Source organism: Chaetodon trifascialis, chromosome 1 (genome assembly GCF_039877785.1).
Source record: "Chaetodon trifascialis isolate fChaTrf1 chromosome 1, fChaTrf1.hap1, whole genome shotgun sequence".
In the NCBI taxonomy this organism is placed as follows: domain Eukaryota; kingdom Metazoa; phylum Chordata; class Actinopteri; order Chaetodontiformes; family Chaetodontidae; genus Chaetodon; species Chaetodon trifascialis.
In genome coordinates, this window is record NC_092056.1 from 30,683,052 (window position 1) to 30,700,463 (window position 17,412).

Consider the following 17,412-nt stretch of genomic DNA (forward strand, 5'->3'; position numbering starts at 1 on the left):
TGTGATGTAATAAGGGCTTTTCAGTTCAACATCAACTCACATGAGCACGATACTTACACATTGTGATGATACATGACGTGATACCAGAGACATATCCAACTCCTAATTTCATAAAACGATGGAGCTGGCAGCTATCAGAAACTACTCATGTGGTCTAGGACTTTTGTTATTCACATCTGTCTCAACATTGCAGGTCATCAAATCAACATCTACTCGTCATCAGAATGTCTGTGGTTCAGTTGGCTGATATAACATAGAGTTGGTTAAAGGTCAGCTTTGTAGATGAGCAGGCTTTGAAGCTCAGGCAGGCCTCCGTCTGACATACATCAGTGGTCACAGATATAGGGCCAGGCTATCCCTTATGATGGCTCATGTCCTGGTTGTTCAGGAGCATCTTTTTATGGCTACCTTTGATGCCATTTTCCAGTATTCTAGCATTAATATGCTTGTGTGCTATTGTTAGACACATTTCAGTTTCATAGCATGTTATAGTTTTTTCGATCGTATTAAGATAAGCATACAAACTCACAAGGCTGTAGTTATTTTGACTAGACTTAGACTCAGACTAAGTCTAAGAGCTCTATTTTCGATTCTGATAACATTTGTATTTGGCGCACAGAGTTGACCAGGTCTGGGGTGGCGAGCTTTCAGCACACTTTTACGCCACCGGTGCAGACCAAAATGGACGAAAATCCAAATCCGCTGGCTGATTATGCCGACACTTCCCCCTACTGGGCCACAACGCCCATCCTGGCGCATGTCTGTGCGCCTCGGTTTACCAAAATACCAAGTGGGCTGCGTGCCTGCTTGCGCTGCATGAAAATACCACTGCGCGGGGTGCGCACCCTGCGTGTTGTGCTCATGTCAAGTCTGAGACAAATCCAGTTTTGAGATTTGAGAGTTAAAATAATTGCCAATTTTCACAAATTGCCAATTTTCACTGTTAGAAGCCAAATTTCCCTTTGCAATGTTAGATGCAAATCATGAAAGATATCTTTCCATGCATTTGGACATGAAACTATGTTGGAACTGAGGATGCTTTGTTGTGACCTGGCGAAGGTTTTGTTTGTAAAACAACAACAGCCAATAATTCCGCAGCAGTATTGAAATCACCTATTTGAATTGTCTTACTCTGATGAGCTGGGTTTGTTGATCTACTTGCAGGTGTGTTATAAATATTAATTCTGTACATTACTGAATATACTGTATTACCTGGGAAACCTTGATACAGAACGCACAGACTAATAGAAACAGAAATGACACCAGAAAAAACATCATATGTTTACCAGAGGAACGTAAATGTAAAAATTGTTAAACATGCCAGATATGTTAAGTCACATCAGGGTATTATACGAATCTTATCAGGACCAGAAATAGAGTTGTAATCCTGAAATGTTTCACACAGTCTTGCCAAATAATAACACATCTCCAGCTGCCTTCATTACATGACATTCACATTAAGGCTTGTTATTTTTATGCACACTTAATGAAATGAGCAGCTCATTCATGAGTGTCCTCAGATTTGCGTGAGCAGCTGGAGGTAAATATTTGTGATGAGGCTGATGGATGGATGAATTTTTGGAGACAAAGTCCAGTTAAACTGTGATTAGGTTCATGATAATCACTAGCTGAGATGGCTGCCAGAGGAATAACCCACACAGCTCATTATTTTTAATTAAACCCCCCCATGCAAAGCATTACCTGCCCTCTTATATGACACTTGATATTGAAACATGTCCGTGGTGCAGAGCAGCCTTTCCAGTATTGCAAGAGAGATGCCAAAAAATAAAATAAAATAAAATAAAATAAAATAAAATAAAATAAAATAAAATAAAATAAAATAAAATAAAATAAAATAAAAAATTAAACAGTGCAATGAAAACTGAGACAAGTCAAAAATGAGATTGGGATAACAGACTGGAGCTGAGTAAAATGATTTATCATATTCAGGAGTCAGTCTGTCTTTTCATAAAGCATCTCATGAATCGAGAAACGAAGTCATAATAATGCTTAACTGGCAAATATCAGTTATGTTAAGTGTGCCTACAAAGACGTCATCACAGTTAATAACTTAATGTGTTTATGTGCACTGAAGTGATATGATTATTTTCCACTTTCCACTGCAGAAAACTAAGTTAATAATGAAGTTATATAGACACACAGATAAAATTTGATTATGACTCATGCTGAAAATCTGGTAATGCATCTGTATCCTGAACAGTGCAGTTTGCATGCTGTTGGTCAGTAATTAGATTCTCATCCCACTCTGTGCTATGTACTGGGAATTTTGATCCAATATTTTATGTATGTATTACAAGGAATCTGGTGCTGACATTGCTGCTTTCAGAAAATATTTTCTTAATTAAATAATTAATTGATATGAGGCACACAGCCTTTTTTAGTACATGCATGTGTAGGAATTTTTCCTCAAGCCTTGTGTTTATTGGTGAAAACCTAATCATTCAGTGGTTTAGCAGTTCAGTTTGGAACTGGACGATCAATATAGTGAAGATCAGTTTTAGTCAGACATACATCTGAATTATTTTGCACTCACTCTCTGAGGATGCAATAGAGCTGTCTCTAGTCTGCTTCACTGTGCTGAACCAGAACCATTTTTCCTGACAAAGAGAAGACATTTTCTCCATTTTATTAGCGTTGTTGATGTTGCCAGTTGGCTGAGAAGCTACAAATCAGTAGTGCACTGAACACAATAAAAATAATCACCAAGTGAATGTACTCATTACACTCCGAAAGGGCCATTCATGAGTCTGTGATCTCAATCTGAACCTCTCCAAATCTGATGACAATCACAGAATTTGGACCTATAATGTCACAAACATGCTGACAGATGTGATACATCCTTTACAAAACACCTGTCATTCACAAGCAGGTAGCCGTATTATTGTGTAGACCAGGGGCTCTCACCCTTGTCCACATTGTTCTCTCTCATTGGAAAATCCAATATGAATTTGCAAATGTATTGGACATGAGATGTCTCCTATTTCAGTGGAGAATGTGTTCTCAATGTATGTGCACTGAAGGCTTCAGGTTACCCCATTGTATATGTGTCATTTGCATACTGGACCATGATTAGCTCCCAAACTAGTTGTGATATCACCAAATAATGCTTTTATGTACACCTGAAATTCAAGGTGATCTCAGAGAATTTCCCACTTCAGAAGGTGATTGTGAAAACAACCATCCAATGTCAAACTTTGCACATCCATCATTTTACTGAGGGAAGCTCAAACATCCAAATGAAAGAATAGTAAGAAAAACACAGCCTGGACTGGAGAGAGACTTTAACAACCAAATGCATCCAGTCAAAACTAAGTAAAAAAATAAGATTTTATATTTACGTCATTAAAAATCACAGCTGTCCTGACGAATGTGCCAAAGCCACTGATCATCATGAGGAGACAGAGAGAAACAGAAAGTACGCTGGTGTGGCTGAGTGAGAGCGAGGCAGCATGTATTTGACAGAAGGAAATAAGTGACAAACTGCAGATGCCTCGCAAAATCAAACTCAGGACTTGATGAGAAATTTAGGTGCATTCACAACAGCTTGGATGAAAAGTATGAAAAATCAGTGTGTCTTTTTTCAGTTTCATCCCGACTCATTTTTTTGAGTAGCACTTACATGGAAATATAGGATTGGGAGGGGCAGTGAGGTTTTCACTGCTGATTGAAGGTGGAGTCTCAGCTTTGCAATACATACAGTATGAATGCACATTTACACTCACTGTCATTCCTAATCATCAGGCCTTTATTGCTTCCACTGGCAGGAAGAGTTTGGGGCAGTGGAGAGTCACTGGTTTAGATGAGAGGCATGAAGGAAACTTGCAAGATCTAACAAGATTATTCATCTGTGTGCTGATTACCAAAGGATTAATTCTTGTCTGGAGGGGATTGTGGGTAAACACTAATGCCAAAGCTAATTTTGAGGAGGTGCACTACATGGAGGCTGCAATAACTGACTTGTCATTTTAGTAGTGAAGAACTGGAAACTTTCCAAACTTTGGCTTTGACTCTGTCTGCTGCATGTTAACTACAACTGGAGTACAGATTTTCTGTGTAATAGTTGGCTTTAATATTACAATGAAGTATGTCCACTTGGGGAAACCTGGCTTTTGCACCCTTACGTGTAATAATTTGCATTGGCAGATACATTTTGGAGGAAACTTAATTGCTGGTTGGATTACATTCACTGGGAATACATTGGTACAATGCAGTAACTATAACATCCTTATTCACTAACAACCTTGCATAGCTTCAGCCAAGCTAGAAGCTACAGAACTAAAAAAAACCTTAGTGATTGTGTAATTGCCAATAGCAGATACTGTAGAGAAACAGGTGAAATACATTGACAGTGAACACTGTGCAAATACCTCCACAATAAACATTTTTTTTATTTTCTCGAAACCAAAACATAACAATCAATACATATTAGTTTTCTATAAACAGACTTGGGAGACGGGGTTGGACAGCAATACCTTGCAGCCTGCACTCAGCTGGTGCACTTCTTCTCTGCAAATTCTCTGCTTTTTTTTGTACTTTGTTTCAGCTTCTGTTGTTCCCAGCTCCCCTATTTTTGGTTTGCCCCTCATGTATCTTCAAGTCTCTTGCTCACCTTCATCCTCTCTGCAGCTGCCCTTTCTTTTTATCTGTATGGACTGTCAGTGACAAAGCAAAGCTTTTTCTCTACAGCTCAGGCCATATCCACACCAATACAGATCAATTGGAAAATGTAGTTTACATGTCAAACAAATCCGCTACTGAATCTATTTTACTTCCTTAATGATTCAAATTAAGTTTAATCTTCAGAATTTGTACGTCACAAAGGTTGTGAATAACTTAAATAACAGATTCTTTCTAGAGCACTAATAGACCAGCAACAAACAAACAACAGAGAAGTGGTTCAATTAAGATACATTTCAATTAAAAAGAAAAGAAAAGAAAAGAAAAGAAAAGAAAAGAAAAGAAAAGAAAAGAAAAGAAAAGAAATCCCCCTCTGTTGGCAAATAACAAACATATTTCTTGCTGCCATCTGGAGAGAATTATTCATGGGTGAAAATGTGTGTTTTATCTTCATGTATGTGCAGGAGGTGGTGTGAGTGCTACATTACTACCCTACAACCACACAAGAACATTGATATTGGACAATTCTGCAAAACCAAGGATAACATCCAATGACAGCAATAACATTTTTTAAATGATTTCTTTTTACAATATCATTGTAAGGCAACAGTGGTGTGGTAAAGAAAAGTTTGTGTTTGGTCTGGATTAGAGGCGTGTGAAAGTTAAAGAGGCTGCAAAACATGCACCAACACATTACCAAACAAAAAAATAAAAATAAAAATACTACTGTGGCACTGCAGTTTGGCATTGGATGAATTGTACATTGTTAATAGCAATCCAAAGGGCTGCAATATTCATTTGTATCTTGGTGAAGCACATGGTTTATCCTGCGATATTGTAGGGGTGCTAACTTATCTTACCGGCTCAGAACTTCTCTCAAGCTTTGTCAGGGTGAAAGAAAATGGCTAAAAAAGGGAAAAAGCTTAGATAACAATGGTTGGGACTCAGCTGCCACAGTTAGTTCCTCTGCCAATGGACTGTAGCATCAACAAGCCCACCAGCTGTAACTCCAAGATGAGCCTGCTATTTAGGGCATTTTCAGAACCACAGCCTGGCATGTTGTCTTTGTTCTGAATCAGAGGATACACTCCTTGTTTTCTTGCATTTACACCTAAATTTGGTTAGAATTTAGGCAAACTCCAAATTGAAATATACCCCCCCAAAAAACACCATGCTTGCTGTGATGGATAACTGTTCCAATTAAGGTATCAAAACACCCTAAGACTCATCAGAAAGCCATCAGTGCCATTTCTAGCTCCAATAAGGCAATGCCAACATTAATTCAATAAGGCCACTGCTTTGGTGCAGTGGGTCATGACACAGAGAGCTTGAATAAAACTAGAAGTAATAAAAATAAGTGACAATCATGAGTTTTAAATGATATTATGACTGTGACAGTCTGCAGTGTTGTTGATGAACACATTTAGGACAACATTGAATTTTTAGAGTCGACTGGGTGAAATCACAATATGTGCTCTTCTTTGGCAGCCCTCCAGCTGGTGGTGTCCTGGGTAACTGCCAAGGTCACCTATACCTAATGGCCCCACGATAAGTGAAGTAGTTTCGGTCTGAATTCTTGTAATACTTCCTAATTGCTTTTTGGTTTTAATGGAATGGATTGTTGTGAATGTGTTCGTGAATGTGTTGCAGACTGTAGAAACAAAAAAGTCACGAATGTTCTGCTTTGAAACCACTTTATCCCTCTGCAGTATCTCTTAAAACTCCACTGCACAGCCGTCCAATTAACACAGGCTGCCGGCTGCTACCTGAGAGCCACTTTAGCTTTCCTGCTTAATAAAGACAAACACACACACACACACACACACACACACACACATTTATATCACCTTCATTGACTCTGGAGACAGATGTTTCTCATTGTGCTTGGTATTAATGGCAGTTGCTTGTAGGATCAATGCAATCAATACTCTTCCTTCAGGAATGCTTTATTCTTCATTAGGATTCAAACCCTATTGAGCTTGTGCTGGTTTATTATTATTATTTGTTGTCTTTTGCCATCGCTCCATATGCCATGAGCTGGAATGAGCTCGAAACATGAAGCTGTGGCACAGTATTTGCAAATGATATGCAAATGCTTCACAAGAATGCAAATGCTTAAAGCGCCACCTTATGGTGGCAGCCATAAAGTGGAAACTTTCAAATACCAAGTCCTTCACACCATGAGTCTGATTGACTTGACAGTTTCATATTTATTCGGGCATGTGGATGTGGTCTATCACATACTGGCTCATAACTCAAGGTGTCTTGGTTTGTCATAGAAACCAAGTTTCAGGAGTAGAGAAGGGGAGTTGCACTTTGAGTGAGCAATTATTGAAACACTGCATATATTGTAATGGTGAAAAAAGTATGTGAATGGTGTTAACTCCTTTAAAAGTCACTGGAGTGACTTTGCTGAGCTTTGTGAAGTCTGAAACCAGGTAGTGCTGCTTGTGGTTTGAATGTTCGGTCACAAATTGCTTCTGTTGACCACAGAAAGGTCTGTACATGGAATTGCCATTTGTGACTATATTTTTGTGTTTGAGGCTCAAATGAGGGAATGAGAATTCATGAGAATAAGTGAAAAACTGCTCTGTGAAAGTGAATTAAGTCTGTTTTGGGTAAGTAATGTTATTTGTGTCAGATAGATACTGTATATTGAAGTGCAAAAGTATTTTTCTTTGTGGTAGATTCTCTTTCTATGCTATGAAGGGAACAATTAGAATGCATTTTTAAGCTACACTGAAAAAAATTTGGAGTGACATTTACTCAAAAAAAGCTAGGCAAGTTTTTCCACACAGAAATCCCTTGTAATTTTTACTCAGGATAATTCTAAGTAGCATTTACTTCCTAAAAACACCTTTTCTTTACAAAAAATACTCAAGTAAATCTCACAAGCGGTACACACCTATTGGAAGTAAATTTTACTCAATTACCATTGCATTTTAATTGCAAAATCCAATTAAATATTTCTGGTGGTTCTTACTCTTATTTAACTAAGATTTTCATTGTTTAATTCTATGAAATGATTAAGTAATATTTACTTGAATTAAATTTAATTTATGACTTCACATTACCACAATAAATTTGTTGCCATTTCTGTGAAGTGAATAAATAAACATTTTGAATTTTTCAAATGGACATTTTATTTTCCCATTTGCATATGTATGTCTACATAACATAACCTTCCTTTGGTGTACATGAACAAGGATTGAAACACACACCTCACACACACCTCTGTCTCATTACAGACACCCACTCACGCACGCATGTGCATGCACGCACACACACACTCCTGTCCACAAACAATAGGGCTGAGAAACAGTGAACATCTTTTAAAATCTAATAAACACAGCCTTTATATTGCAGGTGAGGAATCCCACATACTAAATGGAGAATTAGTGTGAATATCCTCTTTAAAAAAAAACATGACCTGCTGCTGACACTTTCTTCCAAATGTTCACAGATTTCTAAAAATCGGGGAAGAAGTGTCCGTCACAGAATAATAGTTTTTTACACTTTCAGAAACGACACACACATGCATGCACACACACTGTGGCAATTTCACATATGTAGGGTATTCCTTTCTTTTAAACCTCAGAACAATGAAGAGGTGTCACTGCAACAACAGCAACTTAATCAACTGTGTACTAACACTGGATCGCTGTGATCACAGAAGGAAATGTGAGAAGAACAAGAACTAAAAACCTTTCCTTTCCACATGGATTCAAAACACTGCACCACTGTACACACTCATGCTAGTAATTTCCTGTGGAGAGCCTGGACTTTTGAAGACATTTTGAGAGCATCAAGCTCAAGAAGCATTTTCTGAAATACCTCAAATGTGTATTTGAGTTTCAGTGGGTAACTCAGATTGACTGCATAAATGACACCCATGAGGAGCAGGCAAGCATTTGCCACACTCCTGCAGTCCTCCAACACCTCTTTCCCCTCTATGACTACAGACACGTAGCTGGGGTCTTGGCGTTCCTGTTCCAGGTTCTGACGGATGACGATGATTTTCATCAAGTGTTGACTGCAGTCCTCCTTCACTGCCTCTTGGCTGACATCCTGTGAAAACATGTACAACTAGAATTAGAAATCAATGGCTGAGTCTAGATTTCAAACAGTTTATGAAAGGAAGGTTGAATAACATGGCCCAACAATGGCCCCCTCTTCTCCGATTCAAACCTGCATATCTTACACACCCATCTCATGTTGTTGCACCTGAAAAATACAAATTCAAAACATAAAAACTTAACCTGTGTTCTCTGTTCCTAATCATTACGAATTTGATCTTACCTTATCTCAGCTGTGGACTGGAAGTTGCCAAGTGATGAGCAAATGACCTTCTAGGTTCTGTAAAAGGGAAAAAAGTGTTATCTATGAACTTTTTAAATACATTTCTATTAACACAGCCACAGTCGACCCAGACAGACAGACAGACACAGACAACACGTTTGTACTTCTATCTCCATGGGGACTCTCATTGACAAAATGCATTACCTAGCTCCTTACCCTAAACCTAACCAAAACCCAATTCAAACATAAACTCGAAAACCAAGTCTTGATCCTCACAAAGAGACAGTTAGTCCCCACTAGTATAGTAAAACTCAGAATTTTGTCCCCATGTGGATGGAAAAACACGCACACACACAGGCGGTCCTGGCTAGTTTTGTGCCCTGGGTGAACCACCCATGGTACAAGGATGTACCATATTACTCTTGTATAATAAAAAAATGTCTAGGGCCTGTTAGAAAAGTGCAATACATAATCGTGTTCTTCACAATTTCCTGTTTATTTTCTGTATATTTGAACAAATGACTGACAACCTGCAAGAATAAAGCTCCAATCCTCTTATACAGAGATACTCTTTAAGAGATAGCTTTAGTGGTGGCTCGCATGGTAGCTTTTTTTTATGTTATTTTATTATTAAATACAAAAGTTAACAAGAATAGATAAATATGGTAACAAAGCCAATACATCTTTTTCAAATCTGCTATGTAACATACAGTGAATAATTTTAGTGAAGGGAGAAGTATTAATTAAGGGTTCATCAAAGGTGTTTCCTACTACTGTCAAACCTGGCAACGCAGCCCGCTAACAGCATTGTTTACAACACTGTCACACTTGACTGCAGTGCAGCTTGCAGCCAGGGTTACAGTGTGAGATGCCTCACTGTGATCGAACTACAAATACAACTTGAAGAAAGGACATGCATGCCAGCTTCTGCTTGTCCCAGTATGAAGGTAAACATGGAAAAAAGAAAACAATCAAGGCACCGAGGATGGTTGTAATCAAGATTGTCTGGCCGGCCAGCTTCATCTTTTTCGTCACGTTTTTACTCGTCCGTTTATAATGAACAGAGATTTTAGTGTTTTAGTTGACAAAATTAACACTGCTCACAACCTCTGCAGTTGTGAGTTGATCCCCCTCCTGTCTCACACAACCTGTATACACGACTCTCGGCAGCAACATACACACACGCGCGCGGACGCGATATTCCTCTCAAATGCGGGTATCCGGTTTTGCACTTGTTTTCATCCAAACTTTGCAAACATGGACGGGAGTTGCAGAAGACTATGGGGCGACACAGACACATTAAACTTACAAACAAGGTTGGGGCAGAGGACTAGTTGACCAGTGGGATCGAACGGGCGGGCTGCGGCTCGCGCTCGAGTTTTGTAGGCACGTCCAGTTTGAACCCAACTTTGAATTTGACCAGCGAAAGTGGGGGTTGGGTGGGTCTAGGTCATACCAGACAGCATAATTAGGCTACATTCGCTCAGCGTTAAAGTTATATCTGTTAAACGTTTATCATACCATGCAAGCCAGCCATTCCACCCAGCAACACATCCAACTTTGATAAAACCACAGCTTCCAGGCAAAAACGACAAGTGCGCTAGCTAGCTAACATTAGCAGAAGGACCACAACGAAAAACGAGCCGCACCGGCTTACACAAAAATAACACATAAAACGGACCTTACAAAGTTTGTGTGCTTGTTAGGTTTTGTCGAGACTTACCTTCGCGGTTCCATGCCGACTAAATCCCACTGCTGGTCCACAGTCTCAGGTGTTCACATGTGCGAGGGAAGAAGCACTACACAGCACAGCCTGCAACGAACGGCCTCTGACGTCATACACCGAGTGCAAAGGAGGTTGCCAGGTTCACTGATATCACCCAAGTACATTTTACTTGCACATTTCAACTAATAAAGTTAATAGAGTCGTTTAGTGAATAGTACTTGAAATAAAGAGTAAAATTTATATGCAAAATCGAGGATACATTCTGACAAACAAACACCAAGTAACAAACCATATGAAAACCGACATTTTAAAGTAAAAGCACTCAAATGTTATTTGTTTGTAGAATTATATACATAATTGAAGTAATAATTACAGGGACAAAAAATCATTTTTTTCAGTGTAGAACAAATTGAATTGACTGAGTTTTATTATATACATGAACAACTCCTATGCCACTCATACACAGCACACATGTATACACATCAGATTTAACAGCTATATGTGTTTGAAATTCATCTTTTATACAAGATTACAGATCTTCTTCTTCTTCTTCTTCTTATTATTATTATTATTATAAACCTTAACCCATAGCCTCTGATTGACCCGATTACATGTCAAAAGTTTCACCCCTTTTTCTTTGAAATCTTAAAAAATGATGGTAGTATATGTCATCATTGCATATGTTCATCACAGCAGGACACGTTCAGATAGCAGACTGCCTCCATGTGCCTCACCAATGTGCACAGTAGCATTTTACTGTCTCTCCCCAGGCATTTGCATCAGTGGTCTGATGATATTAAAAATGTAAAAATAAACCCTCTGCTCTATAATACCTCCTGTGCTGCTTGTCTTACAGATTATCTGTTCTACTCGCTGAGAGTTGTGTAGTCTGGAAAGGCTCAGGTCCTGGCAAAAGGCCCTGGTTGATCTAGAACGAGTAACTCCCTCGTTGGCCGAAACTAAAACACTACTGCAAAAACTACTTCATTGTTTTTCTAAAACAGAGTCTCACAAGACTGAAGACACTGAATGCACTGGTAGAAACTTCCCTGATGGCCTTTGTGTTTTCTGTTCTCAATTTCCAGGCAGAGCGAGAGCGGCAGTACGAGCTCCCCCAGGCACACCGCCCCCCTAAGCCACCAAAAGAGCCCTACCTAGTGGAGCAGGTTTTCTCACCGCACCCCTTCACCCCCTCTATGAAACCCCATGTGAAAGGCAGCCCCCTGTACACCGACCTGAGACTCACCAGCCTGTCAGATGGAAAGCGAGGCCAGCCGTCTTGGACCATCGAGGAATATAAACGCAACTCAGCAGAGAAGGGAAAGCAGCTCACAGCTCTGGACCTGCAGGTACTGGACTCTGCAGACTCTCAGCACAGTCACAGGAGGTCTGTAGAGTGAACTGAGCATAGCTGTCTGTAGCTTTGTAGATATGTAGACACCTGTTGCCAGGGACTGTTATGTTGTGTTCATATTGCCTTCTCTTCTGGTATTGGGGCCTGTTATTAGAAGCTTCTCTGTGCCTTCAGGAGATGCTCTGATGAGGTTCCTAAAAGGTGATACCTGAACAGTGCTATCGTCAAGACATGTTCAATGGACATGCTCACCATTCTTCAAGTTGGTCTTGAAAAAGCACTGAAACTGGTTTTGGTGTAATCATTCCTTTCACTCTGGCCAGAGCAATATCCTTTCCTAATGTCTCTTATTGCCAAGTATGTTTTCACATACAAGGCATTTTCCTTGATGTTTTGGTGCATACCAATGAATATCAAGGTAGGAAAGTAAGAGGAAGTAGGAAATAGAAACAAAGATTTTAAGTAAAGAAGCATAAATAGAAAATAGGAAGTTGATACGAAATCTCAACAAATAAAAAAATAATGTTAAAAATATGCACAGTAAGACTGCTATAGAAATGAAAGAACTGAAACATTTTTTGCAGGAATGTGCAAAGTTTTGACCAGGGACTGTTCAGAAGGGAGAGTGAACTCAATTGTGATCCAGTAGCCAACCGTAGTAGATTACATGACAACCAGTGGTTGGTGTATGGATATATATCTTTGATCTGTCTTATCTATTGAGGTAAGTCCTGAGCAAACTGCAGGTCTCTGAATGCTGACCAGTGAAATTACACAGCTGTTTAATTTCACACACACCATAAATCTGCCAACCTGGAAACAGCCGGTGAATTAGTGGTGCCACTGACAGCAAGAATCCATCCGGCCTTACAGCAGAATTACAGTGTTGCAGTCCATCTCCAATGCCACTGTGCTTTGTTGTTGATCAAAATATGGAGAAGCACAATGAGTCAGCTGAATGAGGCAGCTGGGCGTGCTCTGTCAGTCTCATTAGAGACACTTTCGTCTGTGTGAGGCTCCACAGGAGCAGAAACTGGCTCTGTCTGATCGATTGGGCACTAAAAGCAGGCTTTGACTATATTTGATTGAAAAAGGTTTTCAAGGCTGACTGGAAAACTCAATCAATACTAGTTGTTTGACTCCACCAGTTGAGACTGTAACTTGCCCATATTTTATTTGCCACTGTGTCACTTCTCCACATACACACACACTGATGTAAACCACACTCCAGCATTGACTGTTATGTGTGACCTGCAGGGTTTCACTGATACAGTGCTTCTCCCCTTACACGTGTGTCTGTGTGGTTTCCGTACGACTGCAGGGACCCTGTTAAGCTCTGACACGGCCACTGAGGTGCATTATTGATGGTCACTGTATGGCCTTCAGAGTCACAAGTGACCCAGAAATCAATTCCTATCCCTGACAAGCCTCTGGCTGTAGCTGAGATGCATCTGAGCCCTGTGACTGCTTCTTCAAATGTCCTTACATTGTTCCCTTTATGGCTACAAAAGAGCTTTCACCTACTGTACCTACTGACAATATGGGACATTTTAATTAGTGTTTCTGCTTCAACCTCCATTTTTTAATATCAAATTAAATCAAAATATCATCTTAAAAATTCACTTAAAGATTCATCATCAACAGAACATGAAGAAGCAACATCTCCAACATTATGTCAAAGACATCTATGTACTGTGTTGCAGAGATTTCACAAGCTCTTTTAAGTCTATTAAACAAGAAATGTTGAGAAAGGAATTATTCTCACGCCCATTTTCTTTATTAAAGAGAAAAATATACTGCTGGCCTTCTGAATTCAAGTTTGTCTGTTTTTACTAAACTAAGATGAGCTTAACTTCAAATTAACAGCATAAAACATCCAAACATAACAGAAACAAAATGAAACTCACCAAACTCACTGTATTTGTTATTCCACTGTTCCAACAATCACCAGCTCTAGTTTGAGCAAAGTTATCGTAGAGAGAAAATCTAAAATTGTCCACGTCAGTCCATCACACAAAGACGCACACTCTCCTCTATCAGCTGTGAGTGCACAAGAAATCAGTGAACCATGCTGTGGTGCGAGAGCGTTCAGCAATATGGACAGTGCAGGCGCCTCAAACAGCAACTGCAATCACATCAATGCATGCTGGACTCTTTTTTTCACAGCAGCGCAACAACCAACACAAACAACACTCCATCTTTGTATTTTTGTGACCTTGAAAATCCTGTCTGTAGTATTTTGGTGCCCTATGCAGAGCACACAGTGCACAGGTTGGGGGAGACATGCAAACTGCAAATGAGGCAGCACAAAACAATTTGTTGGTACTTTGGTGGAAAATAGAGTCTTCAGAACGTCTGTTTCTGCTGCAGTCACTCTACTGCCAATCCGTAGATTCTGTAAACAAGCAAAAACACAATACTTGGAGCAAAAACCATCCCCAGCCATTGAAATCAGCATCAAAAATTAACATTGAATGCAGTTAAAGCTGGAATATCAATCGATCAGTCTGCGTTTATCTATAAATGATCCTTCTGCAGCTGTTTAACACTGTGTATTGTTAAACATAACACACTGTTCATTAAATCCATGCAACCATCATTGTACTAATTAACTGTTAAAAACCCGTCTGCCTGCAGAATTGTGGATTGTGGTGCTGTGTGTTCAAATTGTGCCACTCTGCTCTGGAGAAGCTGATTATTTGAAGAGAAGTTGTTATATTTCACTGTGTTTCAGAGCAAACACACCATTAACATGACTCTCTCAGGGTGTATTTATTAATCACCACAACGTCTCATTTATATTCCACTTCACTCACACTTTTTGCTCTTTGCACTGCTGCACATGCATGAACTAAAATAGCAGGTGTACTTGTAAATGCTCACAGTCCATGCACCCAAGATGCTGGTGGTTACGTACGCATGACTGAAATACAGCCTTAACAGAGTGTAAGCAAGACAAGTTGACATCATATGACCTTTATATTTACTTATATTTACTGGCTTAATCCTAGTGAGAAAAGCAGTTGACTGAGCACTTGGATCTATCTGACCACATCTTCCAGTGAGGTTTGAACATTTGTTTGAAGATTAAAAAGAAGATAGTTGGCCAATTAGAGAGCCAGTATAGTCTGTGTCCTCCTCTTAAAATGAGTTGGTCTGAACAGGAGGAAACACGAGTGAATGTAATTCATTGAGATCTTAATATATAACAAAATAGAATTATGAGGCATTTATGATTTTTTTTTTATATTACTTTACAATGTAATATCTGGAGTACTTAAAATATAAATTAGTGTCAAGACAGAGAGTGAGAGACAGTGGGCAGAGAGGAGGAAAAGGGAGAGAAGCAGGGTAGTTGGCTGAAAGGTCAAATTGCAGGATACTAAAAGCAGCACGAGAGCAAGGGCAGTTTCAAAGGCACTGTATGTCACCACTGAACTCTGCTCCCCTCTGATAACACCAATTACCAGCTATGACCTTAATTGTAAGGCAGTGGGTTTCCCATTTCCTGTTCAGGAGAAACCTTACAATCTGACTGACTGTAACATCTTTGTTGATTTCAGCAGACTAACGTAAGGCAGATTGTTAAACATTTCTGTTATGCTTAACCATAGCAGTGACTAACAGGGATATATACATTTATGGCTTCATGATGATTGACAACAGTTACCTGCTTTTTATTCATAGGCGAGTTGTATTCATATGTGCTGGCATTAAATGAGACATGACAAAAGTTAGATGTAATGACATTCCAGACTGAGTCAGTTATGCTGCCTGTCCATTATGGCAACATCATACCATAGGTGTGTTCACTTTTTACCTTGAGATGCAACCACACTGATATCAGTCCAATACTGATTCAGATGGATGGGGTATCTGTGACAGTGGCCTGCTGGTATCTTTATTTTAAAAAGTAACAATTTAGTACATTTATATTTATGTATTTATGTGTTACATTTTGTTTTACAAAGTTAGGAAAGCAATGTTTAAGTGATCCCAGTCTGTTCCACACACTGAGGCATTTGGTTTTTTGTTTTATGCATACATATATGCGTACTTCATTTGGTGAAGACACAACCATATAAACTTTTCCTCTTCAACCAGTTTTTCACTAGCATCTATCATCCACAACAGCTAGTCTGTTCCGTCTGTTACTTGGATATAAGATGGCGCTGTGTTAGGTGGCAGCCTGTTGCAGTAGGTCCGTTGTTTTCGTTTGTTTTTCTTCATTTAGTGTGTTTTTTCCGTTTCTTTTAATTTCTATTTCTTAACTGCGTTTTTAGAAACTGTGTCAAGATATTCACACACAGTTTTACAACTTTTTTGGTGGCCTTTCTTACTTTTTACACTCTTTGTAATGGAGGGCCGTACAGAGGGGAGTGGGGGCATTGTGTACACACGTGATCAGCTGATCGTGTTGTGTAAACCCACACCGCTGCCCACAGAGAGGATTGTAGTCCGAGACGAGCTGAATGACAACGTCGGGGCTGCAGAGCCGGAGCCAAACGGAGGGTTGATCACGGCTCCAGTGATCATCACGGGGAACATGAGGTCCTTAGCAAGTAAGACAGACGAGCTCATCGCGCTTGTCAGGACTCAGGAATAACGACAGTGCAGCCTTATGACGTTCACTGAGTCTTGGCTTCACTCAGACGTCCCAGACTGGACGGTAAGGAGAAAGGAGGAGGGATTGCGCTGTTTGTGAGTGAGAAGTGGTGTAATCCTGGACATGCTACCGTTAAGGAATGTTTCTGTAGCCCAGACATTGAGCTCCTAGCTGTGGGGATGCAGCCTTATTATTTGCCTCTGGAGTTCATGTCTGCCATCGTGATCACAGTATACATCCCTCTGCAGGCTGATGGGGAAACAGCGTATGACGTCATCCACTCTACCATAGCGGAGCTACAAATGCAGCAACCAAATGCAGTTGTAGTCATTACTGGAGACTTTAACCACAATATTTTGGACAAAACTCTGCCAACTTTTAACCAGTTTATCAACTGTCCCACCTCAGACAAAGCTACACTAGGCCTATGGTATGCTAATGCAAAGGATGCATACAGTGCCACTGCCCGTCCCCACCAGGCAGAGCTTATCACAGCCTGGTGTTGTTAACACCTCAGTATGTCCCTCTTGTCCCTCAGCCTGTGTCCCTGAGAACAGTGAGGAGGTGGACTCAGGAAGCTAATGAGTCATTAAAGGACTGCTTTGAGACAACAGACTGGAATGTGTTGTGTGAGCCACATGGGGAGGACATCAACAGCCTGACTGAATGTATCACAAAGTACATCAAATTCTGTGAACACACCATACTGCCAACCCGGACTGTACGCTGCTTCCCCAACAACAAGCCCTGGATCACCAGTGACCTGAAAAGTCTGCTGAACAAGAAGAA

General features: G+C 39.9%; 1 protein-coding gene across 1 annotated transcript in view; it reads left to right on the forward strand.

Annotated features, from left to right (window-relative positions):
* Window positions 1-17,412, forward strand: part of minar1 (membrane integral NOTCH2 associated receptor 1) — a 40,765-nt gene that overhangs the window by 11,408 nt on the left and 11,945 nt on the right. Inside the window, exon 3 of the mRNA XM_070968728.1 lies at window positions 11,749-12,012. Coding sequence (XP_070824829.1) covers window positions 11,749-12,012 — 264 coding nt within the window. The remainder of the gene's footprint in view (window positions 1-11,748; window positions 12,013-17,412) is intronic.